This window comes from Phoenix dactylifera, chromosome 10 (assembly GCF_009389715.1).
Source record: "Phoenix dactylifera cultivar Barhee BC4 chromosome 10, palm_55x_up_171113_PBpolish2nd_filt_p, whole genome shotgun sequence".
Lineage (NCBI taxonomy): Eukaryota > Viridiplantae > Streptophyta > Magnoliopsida > Arecales > Arecaceae > Phoenix > Phoenix dactylifera.
Window position 1 is genome coordinate 1,430,670 of NC_052401.1, and position 18,938 is coordinate 1,449,607.

Consider the following 18,938-nt stretch of genomic DNA (forward strand, 5'->3'; position numbering starts at 1 on the left):
GCAAAATTCACATTCGATGCTAGAATGCCAGGTGCAGGCCTGCACGAGTAATTGCTCATGCCACTGAATTTTTCTTATCCACAAAATTGGCTGGGACAGCACTACTTCAGGGAGGATCCCCATAATGCTAAAACCTTGTCTCGCCTACATGCTATTGGATGGTGATGAAACCTTATCCTGTCGCCTGCATGGCATGAATCCTGAGATCATTTGTGTCTCCTGGAGCCTCCTCGTATCCTCTTCTTTCAGTCAGGCATATGCGTTATGAAATTGAATCAATTTCAAATGATGCAAAGCATACCTTTTCCAAGGACTGTCATTGGGTGGGTGTAGAGTGCCATCCTGCGTCCCGGTACCCTCTCACCCTATCTCGAAGGATACGATGAGGGTTATTTCCACTCTCGAGATACTTTGAGGCAGTCCAGGTTCCCTCTCTCTCTCTCTCTATCTCTCCCTCCCTCTCTCTATCTCTAACTCTAAGGATATGATGAGAGTTATTTCGACTGGGAGACATTTTGAGGTAGTTCATATCTGCTGAGAGATAACAGGACAGCTGACTGGATGACCTCTTATATGGCTAACCACTCAGGTTTATGTTATATGGAATTCTGTGCTTCAGGCTGATGCTACACGCTGCCTAAGCAAACAAACAAATAAAAAAAACATACCTTTTTTGCTTTAGAAATAAAAGGTATGAAAAGAAAAAAAAGAAAGTTAAAACAGCATTAATTTATGAGATCTGAGCCAGCATGGAACGCGGTGCTGTGTCATTCTTCAACTCAAGTTTGTCAAGGTTGGCTGAGGGTCCTTCTCTTGTTGTCCCCGACTACTCCAGCTAGTGGCATCCACTATAGGAAAGGTGGCAGCGATGGAGACTGCCACGTAGGAAGGAAAGATTGAGACAATCTGCTGAAGATACGCTTTGGCGTAAGTGATCCAACCTGCCGTTTTGAGGCTTGGATACTCCTAGGAGCTTAGTGGGCTTCACTTCAGATTTCCATTCATCTCTAACTTCATAGGCTTAAATGACCCTCAGTTAATTTCTCTTTGTTCCCACTCTTATTTGACAGCTAGTACTACATGATGCTGTGAGACTTTGTAGGGGCCAAGAACTTTTGCTCTTTTGATGCTGAAAGGCATTACGCAGAAGGATTTGTCATGGAGAAGTTAGTGCCAATGGAGCATCATTCTTGAATTTCGCAACACTCATAGGCTTTGCGATACCAAAATTTCTCGTGTTGATGGCAGCTAATTAGATAGGAAATCATGCTACTAAGTGTAGCAATATCCTTGTTGCTAAGAAGAGCTTTCAGTTTGATCTTCATTTGTTTAACCTGTAAATCTTAACATCCTCTGAGTGAAGATAATGTAGCTGGCTGCTAAATTGCAGTCTGATGTTATATTTCTGATGCACATCCAATGCAGTCAAGTATAGAAACATGATGCTGAAAGATCGAAGTCCACCTACATTTACTTTCCAAGTATATTTAAAACGCATTAAGATGGAAAAACAACACACGGTATAGAAAAGGACCCCAAGCTGCAAATCATTAAAAAAGTAAGCACAGCACTCTTCTCTTTATATATATTCTTTTACTGTACATACACTCAAAACTTTTCAGCTGCTCAGTATATACGGCTTACATACATTTGGAACTCTGAAGTGAATTCAAGTCGTCAACAGCCCTGTTTTGCCCAATATATTTATATAAAATCCAACTAACAATCCCTTGCTAAGATTAATAACTAGTAATCAAACCTTCTGGTTCCAACGGCACTAGGACTTCCTGAACCGGTGCTCGGCCGGGCTGATTCACCTCGGCGCAATCGGAGGTCTTCGGGTTCGAACAAAACAAACATTGCCGGCAGGTCGGGCACGACGACCGTGCGATGAGCCACCGGTCGACGCACCTAACATGGAACCCATGGTTGCACTTGGGCAGGAACCGGACCCTTTCCCCAGGCACGAAATCCGAGAGACAGATGGCACACTCTGTGTTAGCCCCATCGAGCTTGAGCCCGGCCGAGTAGACCAGGGTGGGCAGGTCTCGGAGGGCCTTCCTCCTTTTCCCGGTCTGGGCGAACCGGAGGGCCACCGGGTCGGTCTCGGGCTCGACCGCCATCGGGTTCGAGCACCGGAGTGCGCACCGGACGATGGAATTGAGTCCTAGCGCACATATTAAAGCACATAGGAGGACGGCGAGGATCATGACGACGTTGGCATCTAAGCTACTCACCGGTCTGCCGGAATCCGGCTCAGAACCGCCCAGGCCGGTCCATGATGGGTTTAGTTGAGTGGGTTGTTTATAGAGGGGAGTGTGGAGTAGAAGCCTTCTATAGTAGAAGTCTCTAATTACAGAATGGACGATAGCCGGAGAAGTGGAGGAAGTAGAAGACATGGTTGTAGGACTTACAGTTCCGGTGGGCTTCTTCAAAAGGGGTGTATATATATATATATATATATATATGGAGGGGATTGATAAAGGTGGCTCAGCTTTTGGATTAGTTTATGGTGGATGGGTAACTTGTACCTTCAGGGGTACCTATGCCATCCTTTACAAAGCTAGGAACATCAAAATTATGCTTTTTTATTTATTTAAATGAAAAGTATACCACATGTGCATTTCATTTGTGGCTTCTTAGTATACTTGTCCAAAGTTTAAGCACCAGAATCTGTGGGATGGAGATGTTTTATTGGTAATTTTAATTATTTTTCTATTTTCATCAATTCTTAGAGCCTTTGGTACACTCCCTTAACCGGAAAAAAAAAAAAATCATAGGTCCTTTCTATCAGCCAAACATTTAAACAATTTAGATCTCAGTCAAAAGGTTAAACAATTTATTTTTAAAAAAATTACAGTAACATGGATTTTTTTTTTTTTGCTTAGACGGGAGGAACATATTTGACGAGTATAGATGCACCCAATAATATCAAAAAATAGAGTACCTCGGAGTGTCCGGGGTAACTCCTCATCACCAGCCCAACGGGTACTACCGAAATGACTAGCTACATAAGCAGCCATCCAATCCGCAGCTTCATTGGCTTTATGGAATACATACTTATCTTGAAAGGCCCCTTCATGGAAGTTTTAGCATTGCTCATCATGATAGTTTTTATATTTTCTTCTTTCTTTTTAATATAGTGATGCTGGGAAAAAAAGAAATATGATATTTGGCTAACCAAGCAAGAACACAAGTAGTATTAATTGTAGGTGCTGTGCAAGTCCATGTATTCATATATACCCATGATCATAATAATACTATCAGAACTTGTCTCTACAATCTAGTTAGGATATATTTGTGCAGAGATCAAGTGTTCATATATTCATACTTACATCTATTTGCCATCAATGATTCCAACGAATTTGATCTAATTTTGAATTCTTTGAACCCTATTGTGAGTTTGTAAAAGAATGACAAGGGTTGGGAACAGCGTATCTTAAGGGGATCAGCCTCGGAAAAGCACAAATTCTTGAACGCACTACAAACGCTGTCATAGTACTCAAGGGCCCTCCACCACTTTTAACGCAAGAGACGGTGCCGTGTGTCACGGATGAATCTCACGAAGGCACACGTGTCCTCATAGGGTTGGTAGCTAGGGTCCTTCCAACGAGAATCCTTTCTGGATTCGAGTTGGAAAGTGGGGAAAACTTTGGCAAACTGGCGTATCGAGCTTGATATCTTTTTGGCCCAATTAACTGGAATACTAAGATCACAATCCTAGACGAAAGTTGCTAAAGTTGATCCCAATTAACTGACAAGATTTGATAATTATATATGGTTATGAATCCACAAATTTTCACTTTGTCAGAGGAAAAGGCCTATTAGATGCCAAACCTTCTATGCTCAAGTTGGTGCTTCTCTGTCTCTATTGGCTGATCTACATTAACAAGTAATGAAGTGCCACAACAATTGCATTTGGAGTCATATATCTGAAAATTCAGCTAGATTTATTCTTTCCAGTATCTGCATCTGGCTTCAGGTGCTAGCCATATCATATGGGTGCTCCACATCGCAATCTATTGATAGCAAGATATGTTGTACTGGTCCGAATCGGGCGAATAGACAATACAAGCTTCACCGTATCGTATCAGTTTGGTAACGGTATCCGATATAGGTGGTATACCGATACTCGGTATACCAAAATAACTTCATACCGAACCGTGTCAATACTATGTTAGTGTGGCACTATAATGAAATTCGATACCGAGACAGTGAATTTTGATTAATAAGTTAATTATATTATATTTTTATATGAAAATAACGATAGAAAAGCCACTATATGAAAGGAGCTTTACATGGGCCAAATAGAAAACATCCGTGGAAAGTTTCCGAGTACAGTCCGTACGAGTGGTTCACGGAATTTTTCCTCCTAAAATCACCTCCTGCTTTCGGTGCTTTGTGTATCTTGATGTGCTCCACTGACCCAGTTGTAGACACCGCGCGCGAGCCACATATCTCTTGAGATCTTATCCTCACTAATCTATGTTATATGGTAATTATCAACCCCACTAACCTTAGATCATGCGTGGAGATTTTGGTGTGGGCTCCAAAATCTGCTATGTGTGGCTCCAGATTATTCTAAAATTATAGGATTGGATGCTTTTGTTCTGCAGTGGGGAAACTTGTGGCATGCGTTGCCGCCTCCAACTGCAACTTGTAGGATTTTGGATTAGATTGCAGGGATCTTCATTAAAGATTTTGTATTTTAGATATATTGATCAGTTGGCCTATGAACTCTCAGTTTATTTGGGAGTCACAGCTTTCTTCTAGAAGGCAAATACTTTTGATTCTATTCCTCTCAAACAGATTCGATATGATAAAACTATCGTTACACCAGACGAGTCTGCTTGAACTTTGGAAGGTAAGTGCAACAAATTTCATGGCTTTGTTTTTCAAAACCTTGGTGAAGAAGAAGTTTCCACCTGCAATGGTAGTCAATAAGCTAGATCATGTGATATATATATATCGAAGTTCATGCCAGATTCCAAGGAAAAAAAAAAAGAAAGGAAAAAAGGAAAAAGGGAAAAGAACAAAGAGGAAGAAGAAGATTGTCCATGCTGCTAGAGTTTGCAGCAAATGCATGATTAAATCAATCATGGTTTATCCTCGTCTACATCATGTTGAATGTCAAAATGGAAACTTCTGAGCTGACCCATATCTTTTCAGAGACCTAATTGTTTGCATGTAAAGTTCCAATTTTTTGGACCTACAACAAGTCTTTATCATATTCTTAATTCTTGTTGACATCCTGCAACCAGGGTTAAATGCTTAGATATCCTTTACCAGTCTAGCGCTAGGGAAAATCCAGTCATCCAAAAAGCAAGTTAGGAACTAGCGAAGGGGCTGCAATCTCTTTCAAAATAAAGAAAAATAAAGCTAATAGTGCCTGCATGAGAGAGAGAGAGAGAGGTGTAATAGAATTGTTAGCAAGAATTGGGATGTGACATCCTGCATCTTTTAGTCCAAACCTGGATCCAAATATCCCAAAACTTGTTCTAATTATTTTGTTCTCAAACATCCCAGTCTGGGTAGGCCAAAGAAACTATGTGTTGTTCTTTCCGTTGGGCGGCCTCTTATATGGCTGACTACTCCGAAAAAGCTCCGTTGGTTGAAGAGGGGCCGATGCCAAAAGCACTTCAAGATTTGTTATTTTTGACTTTTATTAGATGTATCTATACTAAAATTGTATGAATTATTCAAAAAAAAACTATATACACGGCCACAAGCATCATTTTATTTATTTATTTATTTATTTTTATGTATTGAAATATCGAACTGCATGCAAGAACGAGGTCATAGTTTGCTGTCAGTCGTCAGTTCTCACACATATTAAGCAATTATATTTAGTGATTCACCAAAAAAGAAAAAAACTGGAAGGTGAGAAGAAATTCCAGAAATTCAAATGAATTATAAATGGATGCATTTCAAAAATTTGCATGGTCGTCGAAAACATGCAACGTCACCATCATTTTGAGATCCTGTATGAGATATATGACTGCCATATTGATCCACATACAAAAAAAATTATAATCACCAAAGAAACTGCTAATATCTTCGGTCTCAGAACATGGTTCCGATGCCCTTGATACTTACGGAGTCAGCTTCAAATCCCAAGTTTCAGAGAAATCTAGGACTGTAGTTGATAAAAGCAGAACACCATTAAACTTTCAAGCATTTAGAATCTGGTAGTACGGATTAAAAAAAATGATGCATGAAAAGAAGAAGAACAAATGGACTATTGAAAACGAATACTGAACTATCTCCATCAGGCATCAGGGCTCGAGCATGATGCAGACTAACTTATTTTTCAAAATGGCCTTGAAGTGTCTGGCTTTTCCTACATACTAGACCTCCGAAACTTAAGTTCTCCACTTTCATGTATTAGTATTTATCTTTTGTATGGGTTGTTAAACAGATAATTATACCCTCCTGCAATGGTTATCTAAGAGAGAGCATGTTGGTGATCTAATTTGGATATGTTGTTCATGCATACAGTGCCAATAAATTCTGCCTTCCATCACTCCCCTCAAGTAAATTCTCAAAGCAGACATGGATATTCTGTCATTTGACCAGATAAATCTTAGATATCTAATTAGATATTGTAAACATTCACAACTCCTACATGGAATATATTGAGTTAAAACTATTAAATGGTGCTCCAAATGCTATATTATCGACTCCTGTGTTATATGATGGCTACCAAACATGGAAACTATTTTTTAAAAATTATATATAGGCTGCTTGATGGAACTTTACTTACCTACCAATTCTAATGTATTGAGTCAAAGGTAGGTCCCTCGGTTGATGTATATCTAGAAAAAATTATTTAAGAGCCAATGAATAGAAGTTAAATAGTGACAACAAAACTAAGTTCTAGAAAGTATTGACTTACTAAGCCAGTAAAGTTAATGTTTCCATGCCAAATAGCTAGCGAAGGGGTGAATAGATTTGACCCTTTGCAACCATCCCGTAACTAATTAAGCACTTAATGAAGGGAAAAGTAAGAGATAGTGAAAGCTAATGATAAAAATAGCTCCTAGGGGTAAAAACAGAAGGAAAAATAGGGGCTAGAGGGGTTTCAAGCATCGTTAACTCTATTTTAATCTCCCCCATGAAATAAAGTACCTAAGTTAAGTACCTTTTTCACTCTTTGATTGAATAATTTTATCAACCACTTTTTTGTTGATGTTTGGTGGGTTAAATTGATAACTTCCCCTTATGCATCATTTGACTAGTAACCAAATATATTTTTATTGTCAAATTAGAAACCTAGCTGAAATCCCACCTTTATTAGAGTTTAGAGGATAGAGATAATTAAGGAACCGCTAGCTTGTTACATAATTCACTGTTTAGGAGTCTCTTTTGCTAAAATAAATAAATAAATAAAACTAAGAGTGAGTATAGCTTGATGATGATATTGGCAAAACTTTTTTCATAAACGAGATTGCTAATTGGTAAGGCTGGACCTTCCATATCTTTTGTCTAATCTAAACTGAAGAAAAATATATCTAATTCAATATATTTTGCTCAACTATATTTCATTGTCGTTCTAAGTTGTACTCTATAATGAACTTCGCCTCAATAAAAAAGAGTGATGATGTTGAAGGATATTCACTAGAATCCTAAAAGAAAAAAAATCATTGCTTAATAAACAAAAGTGGTCTTTCAACAAATTTCATAGGTTGGACAACAGTATCGTTTCATTGTTGTTGTGTTCTCCAATAACGTTCTAGAAAAGCTTCTTTTGTGATACATATGGAGGGCTTGGATTCTAATTTAGGGTCCAATTCTAACTCCATCCTCCTAGATCTCAAAAAATTAATTTTTTTTCCTTTTATTTTTGGGTCCAAAGGCACTTTAAGTTATCCCAACCGGCTATCCACATAGATTGTCTAGTTTTGCATGCTTTGAAGATAAGCGCATGTATACCAAATTTTAAATGGTTTATCTATGTATAGTCACATACTAATTATAGATCAAAATAAATCCTTTATACTATTTAATGGAAATGCAATTTATAAATTTGATTTTTCTATCACAATATCACGCTAATTAACTAAAAGACCCAGTCCAGTTATCCTGAAGTGTGACTCGACGACGATTATCAGTTGGATCCAAAGGGGTGCTGGCCGCGACCACTATTACTTCGAGATATTTGGACAATGACGAGGGATGAAGAGGCCTTTTCGGCCAAGCATATATTCCAAGAAGCTAATGGGACTGTGGACTCGGTGGCCGCTTATGCAGCCAGCCATATGTTAGTACCTTGGGGCTCGGATGAAGAGCTGCCTTGGATATTGCGAGATATTTTGTTTTTTGATTTTATTGGATGCATTCGTACTCGTCAAATATGAATAGCCTGCTCTAGCAACAAATAAATAAATAAATAAAATAAATAAAAGACTTAATCAACTGGATTATGTCAACATTAATAAACTCAAAACCCCAAGCGAACACTCAAGTCTGTTCGCACCCTTTTCTCTGTCTCCCTCCTCCCTCTCCTCCGAATCGCCAGGGCTCATCCGTAATTCGTATAAATAGCCCGTGGCATATCCGTCATCGTCGGAGCTCGCCTCCGCCTTTTGCGCCCAAATCCGTCAAGCTAGAGTTTCCCAATTTTGGTAAAAAAGGGAAATATATTTATAAAGCCCTCGATCCCAACGGCTCCGAGTTTTCAAACACCGAACCGTATAGAGTTTCCTCAAGGTAGGCCTTTTCTCTGGATCTTTTCGCCTTCGAGATAACTGAAGTTTTCTTGAATTGGTTGCTAATTAGCTCCTGAATCCGTCTTTTTTTTGGATCCTTTTCGCTGATGTTAGGGTTCTCTAATGCTTTCTCTTTGAATTCTTTCTTGTCGCTTGATCAAATTCGCGTGCTCTGTTCCTTTTTAATTGGTTGTTCATACTTCAAAGGGTTTGATTTGAGTTGTTTTTTCGGTTTTTTTTTGGGACACTAGCTTCTATTGCAAAACCAGCAGCGTGGTTCCTTCTAAAACCCTAGACTTTTAAACTGATAATCATGAAAAATCCATGCCACTACACTTTTCTTTTGATTTCTCGCTGCAGGAACTCAATAATTAGTTGAAGTATCAACTTTGCATTCTGTTTCAACTCGGGATGATCGAATTCCTGGTCTCCAAAGGGATAAAATTTGAAATTTTTAGAGTTCACAGATTCGAAGCTGCTTTTAAATCTCCGGTAAGATATGGCTTCGTCTCCATGCAACTCCTACTCCGAACCTCCGATAATCGAGCAAGTGATCACCGAATTCTTTGCCAAGAGCCTTCATATCATACTCGAGTCGAGGTCCCCTTACGCCTCCTCTCGTAATCATAGTGTGGACCATTTCATTTCGTCGCCTTCCTCCTCTTCCTCCTCATCAAGCAGCCGACCAAGGGATAAGTGGTTCAATTTGGCTTTACGGGACTGCCCGGCGGCACTTGAGAATTTTGACCTCTGGCGGAAGAGCATTCTTGAGCCATTGGTCATTGATGTGCTCTTGGTCCACCGGTCATCGGCCTCCAATGCGACCCGCCTGTCTCCTGGTGGGTGCCTACTGCGGAATTTCTCAGGGAAGGATAGGTTTCCAATGAGCCCCAGGATGGAGGAACTCGAAACTAAAAGCGACAAGACCATAGAGAGATGGGTTATACAGTATGAGAGTCGAAAGGAAAGCTGCTTTGGAAGGGAAGTGTACTCGGGTAGTAGGAAAAGCACCGCTGCGTCTTCTCACTCTTCTGAAATCCCAACTCTGTACAAGAAAACATACAAGAGAACGATCGTAATGCTCCGGTCCTTGTATGTGTTTGTCAAGTTGTTACCTGCTTATAAAATTTTTCAGGAGCTCAATTCTTCTGGCAGAATCTGCCCGCTTAGCCTTTCCCACAGGATCACTCCTTTCGTCGAGCCTTTCACTCGGGCAGAGGATGCTGAAATGAACCAATTCAGTTTTGTGCCAATTGACACCCCATGTGGCAGGCTGAGTCTGACAGTCTCATACCTCCCAGCATTGGAAGACAAGAGTTCGGAGCCTTCCACACCCTTGTCTACACAGTTTATAATGGATTATGTTGGTGGTCCAACAACCGATCCTCTTAAGATGTTCCAGTCTGTCCGGTCAGCAGGACCACTGCCTCATTTTGTCTCAATTACTAGGCAACATAGTTGGAGCAATGACCATGGATTCATGCGTTCAGGATCTCCCTCTCCATCACCAACATACTCTGATTCTCAAGCTATGCATTGTGATCCAAATGTACGTTTTCCTCCTCATCACCTGCATGATCAGTCTCCTTCTGCAAGCTCAGTACTGCACAATGCTTCAGTAGCTCATAAGAAAAATACAAGTTGTGAAGATTACTTGTCATCTTCTCCATTTTCGCCTATGTCTTCCCCTTCTGCACCAACCCCAAATGCTTTCTTACGCTCTGAGAGTGCTCCGGTCAACATTCCTTCACCTAGGCGTGGAAGAAATAGTGGCTTACTTAACCAGGCCCTGCCTCCATCTTCTCCTAAGCCTCAAAGACCTGGGTGTTCTCCTCGCACTGATACTCTCAGAGCTCAAATTACCACTCCCTCTGCATCTCAGACTTGTTCCCCTGAAGGTAAGCTACGAACCAAGAAGGAACCATTAAGGTCGGGGGACTTTGAGACTGTCATATCTCTGGCAAAGGTAATACCTTATGTTTCACCTTAGCCCGGGAATTCAGTTTTAGGACTATTGAATACATAATTGGAAGCAAAAAATTGCAATCTTAGTATTGGCTCTCAAATCAAGTTCTGATGTTTCAGTTACAGGCATTATCTTTTGGGAAAGATGAAGTTGGAAGTTTACCTGGACTAAAGTGCAGTTCGCCGCACATCCCATTTTCGACAAGTTCTAGTAGGTTGTCTCTCCTGGACGAGTTTGATGATTCAGAATTTGCTTGTCCATTTGCTGATGATGAAGATATAACAGAGTCATGCAACAGGTACTGTTCCATTGCTGGAATTTTTGTTGCTAATGTGACCTATCATTCGATGTTTTAAATATGTGCAGAAATGTGTTTTATTTTCTGTACATCATTGTAAACATTGCATTTATCAAGCTAGACTACATGCTTGTTTTGTTTCTGCTTAGCTATGATTCAATTGATTTTATAGAACATATAATTATTCTTGCTGAGGTGAGAGGCTGTTTCTTGCTTTGGTTCTTCACTGGATGGATAATACGCTCGTGACATGTGTATGGTTGGCAAACCTGTGTCTTTGCATATCAGTGATCCAATTTCAGCTTTTCTGGATGTTGCAACATGCTGCTTGGAAATTTGTTGTCAAAAATAATTTATTTCTTCCAATATCATGCGAAACATATGTGCCATGAGGCTTTCTGTCTGTTATTTTCCCTTCAAAATGTAGTGCAAATATTTTTTTTTTTTTGAATTCGGAAAATATGGAATTAAATCATATTTTGTGCAAATATTCATTGCATCCATCATGCTGCATTCTGGTGAAGTTCTGATCTCTTTATAAGTGCAAGTGCAGGTTATGTTATATACAAACTATACTTGTTATTATGCACTGTTTGTTCAATCTGTGGTCTCTCAGCCAGATTAATCTGCACATGGTTGGCCAGGACCACTTGGTTGGCAGTTACCTTAACCATAGATCTCATGATCATGATTAGTATGTGATCATAAGATACCGTCTAATTCCCTCTATTAGCTTAGGACATTCCATTAGCTTGACTTGCATGTGATTCAGACCCCGCAGTATGATCCATCATAGTAGGGCTACCAATATACTCTTTGAAATCCTAACTGTTTATGTGCATTAATTTGAACTTTACTAGTCAAAAAGCCACAAGCATGTTAATTATGTATTTTGATGACCAAATTATTCATACTACCGCAATCAGCTTGAAAATTTAGATGCTCGGTGAAAATGAATTATTTGGCAGTAGCCATAAATTAGAAATCATACACCATCAACCTTGTGAATATGATGTTTATTAACTCTATACAAAAACTTTTAAGCCCACTTAGCTTGGTGTGGGATAGTTAAAGCACAAGTCCAGGTAATTGTCTGGACCTCAAAGCAAGGGAAAATATTAAATTATATTATTTTAGACCGTGGTCGAATCAGGAGCGGCTATGGGCTTGGTACGGGGAAGCAAATACATCAGAAATGCTTTTAGTAAGGAAGCACTTAGGAAGCGGGTCTTGGGGCCGAAATTCCAGGAAGATTCGGCTGCCCTAGGTAGAGGATTCCGGTTACTTGGTTTTCTACCTGAAACAGAATGGTGGTAAGCCGCGTAGAGTCTGAATTCCATCGAGTTGAAAGAAATTTGCTTGATTAAAACACTGATGTGAAAGCGGACAACCTTGAATCTAGTTTTACACGTCCTCAATTCTCTTAAGCTTTGGAATGAAAGTTCTGACAGAAGATGCAAAAAGAAAAGAGTATAGGAGAAAACACAATTTGTATAGCATGAATTCCCTTCAAATATTGGGACACAGACACCATCAGTCCTTTAATGGATCTGTTGCTTGATTGATTCCATTCCTTGGCCAGCCCCACAAAAATGGAATTCCTCTCTAGATTTCATTTCTTTTTTATTTTCACATATATGAATGATGTCTAGGGACATATTTCACTTTTCTGCAAATTGTTCTCCAGTATATTCTTGCATTAGATTACCTAATTTGTTGAGGATAAGAATGAGGCAGAGACATTATAGATAATTCTAATACTGATATGCTTCGAAGGTCCACAACACCGTACATCAATTGATATTGTATGAACTATGGAATTTCAAATAAGAGACCGCTGTTTATATTTCACTTTGTGGAGTACCAAGACAGGTTTTTCTTTTAATGTAATTAATCATTATACTAAGTGGCTACAATCAAACACCTTATTTCACATTTTGTGGTTCTCTTTCCGTTAGATGACTGGAAGATTAAATATGCTTTCGAGTAAAGCTAATGTTTATCTCGGGTGGGTTTGTGTGATGTTTATTTTCGTTCTGAAACCTTATTTTTGATATGATAATGCTGAGACTTACCAAATCAGAACTTGTTAGGACCAAAGCACTAATAAATTGCTGTTGCTTTTCCTGTTCTCTTTTCTTTGCTGAGTATGTTTCTTCTGATAATGCGCTTGTAATAGTCATAACTATGGAATCCTATATTCGACTGTTTGAGCTCCTCCACAACTGATTTATATAAAAACAACAGGGTACTCAAACTGCACCTAGTTACAGCACTTTGGGAAAAATAAACCGAATGGTTGGAACAATGTTGCATCACTGTTGTGCATTGTTTCATTATGATTTGAGAAGGAACACCTATAACAATATGACATGACAGTGCAAGAAAACATATTCATACTTAATAATACATATTAATCATTGCTGGCGAGGAACTTTTCTTGTTATTATTATCCATATTACATTAGCAGTATCATGGGTAAATATTTTCTCACAAAAAAGACAAGCTTCTTATATTATTTATTTACCTACTACTCAAAAATGATCAATGACCAAAATTACAGCATTAACTCTCTACCTCTAGTTCTGGATCATTGGTTGGTTTTTAGCTTATACTGATAGGTACTACAGTTAGGTCTGGTGAGGTCTGTCATTCATGTAGGAACTGTAACCAAGACTATGAACAAGATTTTTCTTTTTTTTCATGATTGGTCGGCTCTCTGAGTTGTTTTTGTCCATTCAAGTCACATGGATTAATCTGCTTGAATAACACCTCCCAGACATCTTTTACAACTTTTTCCAGGTTATGTCAAACTTTACCCTGGTTGACCCTCCTTTTTCCTTAACTCACCATGTAACTTTGACCTTCCTAGTCTACCATGTATTCATCTGAATATTCTTCTGTGTGTGAAGTTTATCATGCATATCTGTCTCTTTTCATTATCCAATATTTTCGTGTCTCCACATGGCGGGAATCAGGAATCTTCAGCCTTTTGTTTTTTGCTGGGGGGTTGGGGGGGCACACTTATCAATACTCTCCCTTATTGATGGGCTCCTTATTTTAAGATCCCTTTTTCAATTTAAGAATTAATTGTTGCATGCAAAAGCATGGCCCTCTGCAAAATCAGTCTCTGTCCTTTCTTTGTGCATTCCACTAAATTGTCCTTTCTTTGTGCATTCCACTAAATCTGTATGTTCTACTTGACCATTGTTAAAATTAATAGCTAAAAGAAACAACATTCTGATCTCTTCTTCTTATTTCAAGTATGTTATATGGAAAAAGGAGAGAGATGTGAAGAGTGAATTGATAGAATCAGATCTCAGTGAATTTGGTGGAGAGATATATGAGCCTGTACAGCATGGATAAATTGAGGGTTTTAGTTGCAGAAATTTAATTTGTATGCCAGATTGGCTTGACCTATTTGATATGTTCCAGCTTTTTTTTCCACATTCATCATGCTTCCTGTTATCATTATTCTTATTGGAGAAGCATTGCTTTGGAACATTCACTAAATAACTCTTATGGTTTAAAGTTTTCTATAAATCAATGCATTTTTTCTAATCTCGTGATATATTGTCTAAGAAAGAACATAACTTCAACAGTTGAACCCAAGGTCTACTGTGTCGGAATCGGGGCTCAGACCGGTTGCTCGGCGGCACAAAATGGTACGCCCCTATACCGTTCCGTGCCGTCCTCGTACCGACACAGTAGAGGAGGCGGAGGAGAGAGCAAATGAGAGAGAGGAAAGGGGGGAGAGAGAGAATGGGGAGAGAGGGAGGGAGAGAGGAGGGTGGCGAAGGCCGGCGACCTGGGCAGAGGAGGCGGAGGAGGGCTCCATGGCCGGACCCCCATTTTGAATAGAGGTCCAGCTGCGGAGCCTTAGAGAAGCCTCCTCCGCGCGGCTCGCTGGCCTCTGAGCAGCTTGCTGGCCTTCGCCTCCCTCTCTCTTCCTTCCTCTTCCTCTCCCTCCCTCCTCCACTTGGTGTCTCTTTTCTTCTCTTTTTTTCTCCCTCCAGCGACGGGTTTCGTTTCCATTGCCGGAATCGTCTCAGTCTGCCGCCGGGACGGCTCGGTACGACCGAAACCGCCTGGTTCGGGACCGGGACGGTTCCGCCGACCCTGATTGAACCTCCTTATATAAATTTATATATATTTAGAAGATGTAAATATCTACTTGTATAAGTCTTACTCAACCTATCCTATGATAACCATGGGATAACTCATCTGATTATCGTATAAAGCATGAAGAAGGATGTTAAGATTGATATCGCTTTTTGAAGTTTGATGTAGCAATGTTGAAGAACTATTTTTCACACATATAAGATATTTTTTAACCTCAAATATTATGCATCCAGGATGTTTGTTTCCTCCGTCTCTGACATTGAAACCCAGTGCAAGCGTATTTCTTGTATAAGATAGGAAGGGGGGAACAGTATTCTCCAGCCACACCCACCTTTCCCCTCCCCCTGCACATCGTCACCTTATTTGGTGGTATTTTGATGGGAACATTCTCCTCGCCAAGTGGTTTTATTAATGAAAATTTGGTGTAAAAACTCCAGATGTTGATGAGACTTAATGCACAAATTGCACATTCAAAGGCAACCTATAAATTGCATGCATGAACACTTCTCTATATGCAGTCTGAAACTTTTCAACTTTTCCTCTTCTAGGGTGAAACTTTCTGAAGGCAAAGATCAAATCAACGAGAATTCGGAATCCAGAGGCCTGGTACCAGTCCAAAGGTCTCCAGATGCTGCCGTAGGTGCGCTTGTGCAAATGCTTAAGACTGCCCCACCTTTGCGGCAAGATCTTTCCAAGTCGGTCAGGTCTTCCCAAGTCTTCAGAGGGGACTTTTGGAACCCGAGGCTCCAGCATAACGAATGCATGGAAGCTGAGGTGGAAAGATCTGAAAGCCCTGCTTCAAATTCAGGAATTACAGCTTCAGGGCTATTCAAGCCAAGGACTACAGCAGATGCACTAGAAGAGCTGAGGATTTACAAGGAGATGAAAGAATGGTTACTTAAAAAAGGTGGATCTAAATCATTGGGTGACAGCCATAAGGACAAACCTGCATGTGGAGGTTCTTCATAATACTAACCTAACCATCTTGATTCCTTCATGTACATATATACAGTATTTCATTTTACTACGGAAGTAGAATCTTAGTATACAAATTGAGGTACTGGTGCTGTTTCCTGAAAGTACATATATAACAGAACTGATGTATATTTTTCTTCATACTTCATTAGTTCATGACAGGGTTGCTCATTGCGCTGATTATTTTCTTGTGCTGACAACTGTAATTCAAAGTCAGTAGCTTGGTTGCACATTTTTATAGCTATGACTTGATACCTTTGATATACTGTTATTTTTAGTTATTTTGAGTTGCTTATCTAATATAATGGAGTTATTCATGACATTGTCATTGACATAGCGGTTTGTTGGTTGGGCAGATTTACAAAAAGAAAACTATAGCCGGGATCATCCCATTTATAAATCGATTTCTATAACATTAGGAGCACTTGGGCTATTTCTTCTGCAAAGTTCTGGTATACAAGAAATTTCTCATTAAATAAGATTAAGCCGAGAACTTTCAGATTTGCGAGTTTTATGAGGTACCTTCTATGACATCTAGGATCAAATTCTTAAGAAATATTACTTTTTTTCTCTGAGAAATATGACCAATCACCAAACGAGGACATAGCCAAATCCTTTCGAATCTAGTATAAACTAGGCTAAATAGGAGAGCCATGGCTGCTAGATGATTTTATTATTTTTGTTGTTTTACTTTTTGTTTATTTTGTAGAAAGATGTCCATGGCTAATGGTTTGCACAATGGAGTTGCCCACTGTAACCGGCCCTTGACTTGATCAATCCTGATAAAAGTAGGATTTAAACGGGTTATTTGTTACAACCAAGAGTGACACCTCCAATATTTGATGTTCGAATGTTTGCAATACAAGGGCCATGCATCTCAATTATTGGAAACTGCAGCATCTTTAGAGCAGCTGTTTGCACAATAGGCATGCTAGATCTATGAGGCTTGTGAAACACCAAAAACTTAATCCCCTGCATCTGCTAGAGTTCCATGATGCATGCTTCAATGCCAGTGATAACCATCCTCATTGAAATTTCCAAGCAAGCGTTCCTTCTGAACAAAATCACCATTCATAATTTTTTGCAGGCGGAGGATTGGAAGAGAAAAGTTAGCACGGAATCCACAAAGTCAGAAGGAAACTGGTTTGGTTAGGAGGCAAAATGGGCACCTCGTGGGTCCGGAGTGGATTCCACAGACCCTTTAAATGTTGGTGCACATGAAGTTAGAGCCTGTTTGACAGTGACAATTGTATTCCACCTTCGGTCTTCTTGGTGTGTACCTATCTTCCACTGTATATAGTGGCAAAGCGCTTCATTTTACCAAAAAAAAAAAAAAGAGTAAAATCTCTGTCTCTGTTTCTAGTTTTTCCATACAACAGTATGGCTTTATTTCATCACATCCGGCTCTATGTTATTTAAGTATAATAGCCACCATATCATCCATTTTGAAGATGAACGGCTCTTCTTTATCTCACAACATATCATGCATCATACTGAATCCATCCTGTTCATATTTTCAAGATGAAGAATAGACTTTTTATCTCCAAGACGGATGATATGTATGGCTGCTATTCAGGGCTTCATTACTTATATTTTTTTTTGTCTCTCTTTTGTTTTTCCATTATAAAGAGATCCCAGACTTTGTTCCGGTGTAATTTATAATCTCTAAGATGCGAGTTAAAATAATCTTTCACGCTAGCATATATGAAGATGCAAGCAATTGAATGCATATTATTCTTTCCATGCACTTTTAACAGAAACAAAGCCATTTGGTATTGGGGTAGGGGGGTTCAATCCAAAGGGCCGAGGCTGATCTGAGAATACAGCATGCAGGCCACCCCTACACCCTGCAAATAAAATCCTCTAATGGTCTTTACAACCTAGTGGACCCAAAAAGCCTGACGAGTCCATAGGTCGCAGCCATGGCCATCCACCCTCCGACCAACACCCTCACCGCAGACCTCCCCACCGGAGCCCGGCCAAGCGCCGCGCCGACACACCCAAACACCACCAACGCCACGCTCGCCGCTGCCGCCACCACCCCCAGCCTCACCTTATGGCTGCTTATAAACCCAGCTGCCAGCAGTGGCACCCCCGCCCCCACCGCGAACGCCAGGGACGAGGCTACGGCCGCCTGCACCGGGCTCGGCAGCCCGTCCCCGTCCACCTCTCCTCCACCCTCGATTCTTTGCTCTCTCTTCCGCTGGGCCACCTCGACGTCCAGCTGAGAACACACCGACACGAATTCCCCGATAGCCATGCTGCATGCCCCGGCCACGAGGCCTGCAAAGCCCGTGAGCACCATCGCCTTCAACTCGCCCTTCACGGCCCCGATTCCCATCATCAGCGAGGAAGTGGAGACCAGCCCATCGCTGGCCCCGAGGACGGCAGCTCGTAGCCACTGTCCCCTCCGTGAGTAGTCAGGCTCCTCACTACCCTTTGGTTCGGGGCTCTCGATGCTGTCGACTGTCACATTGGTGTCGTTGGGGGCCATGAGGAAAAGAAGGAAGAAGAATGGAGGTGTAACGAGGGTTGGAGATGGTGAGAGAGTGTGGAAAACACACGCCCTGGATTCATGTTATATAATGGTAGGTGGACACTGTAGATACGCTCGGGAAACTTAAGATCAAGTCCTCCGTTCGACTGCCATTTAACAATCGCCACTCTTTCGTATATTTCGAGTATTGCGAGAGGAACACAAAAGCTCACGTAAAAAACGTCACATATCTGATCTGCCACTCCTTTCTGTTGCTCGACGAGAGAGTTACACATCAGATTTTTGGTGCCACAAAAAAATTTCATATTTATTGTTTTTTTATTTGGTGAAGCTTTAAATGTTTATCTTAATTCTTCACATGCTATATATCGA

At 40.3% G+C, this 18,938-nt stretch overlaps 3 protein-coding genes across 5 annotated transcripts; 1 reads left to right on the forward strand and 2 right to left on the reverse strand.

Annotated features, from left to right (window-relative positions):
* Positions 1-1,550: 1,550 nt before the first annotated feature.
* On the reverse strand, positions 1,551-2,416 carry LOC103703244 (RING-H2 finger protein ATL78-like). The gene has a single exon (XM_008786026.4). It carries the CDS (start codon positions 2,397-2,399, stop codon positions 1,740-1,742), a length of 660 nt encoding a protein of 219 aa, XP_008784248.1. The 5' UTR covers positions 2,400-2,416; the 3' UTR covers positions 1,551-1,739.
* Positions 2,417-8,484: 6,068 nt separating this feature from the next.
* LOC103703163 (autophagy-related protein 13b-like) lies at positions 8,485-17,384 on the forward strand. 3 transcript variants are annotated; one of them, XM_008785918.3, is made up of 5 exons: positions 8,485-8,709; positions 9,069-10,674; positions 10,794-10,972; positions 15,643-16,052; positions 17,157-17,384. In XM_008785918.3, the coding sequence occupies exons 2-5, from the start codon at positions 9,208-9,210 to the stop codon at positions 17,180-17,182; spliced, it is 2,082 nt and encodes a 693-aa protein (XP_008784140.2). In that variant the 5' UTR covers positions 8,485-8,709; positions 9,069-9,207; the 3' UTR covers positions 17,183-17,384. The 3 variants fall into 3 exon arrangements, with proteins under 3 accessions (XP_008784140.2, XP_026658819.2, XP_026658820.2); XM_026803018.2 differs by having other exon boundaries at positions 8,485-10,674; XM_026803019.2 differs by lacking the exon at positions 17,157-17,384 and having other exon boundaries at positions 8,486-8,709; positions 15,643-16,386.
* A 401-nt stretch (positions 17,385-17,785) lies between these two features.
* On the reverse strand, positions 17,786-18,601 carry LOC103703243 (vacuolar iron transporter homolog 4-like). Its single transcript, XM_008786025.3, has one exon. It carries the CDS (start codon positions 18,561-18,563, stop codon positions 17,943-17,945), a length of 621 nt encoding a protein of 206 aa, XP_008784247.1. The 5' UTR covers positions 18,564-18,601; the 3' UTR covers positions 17,786-17,942.
* Between the last annotated feature and the right edge of the window lie 337 nt (positions 18,602-18,938).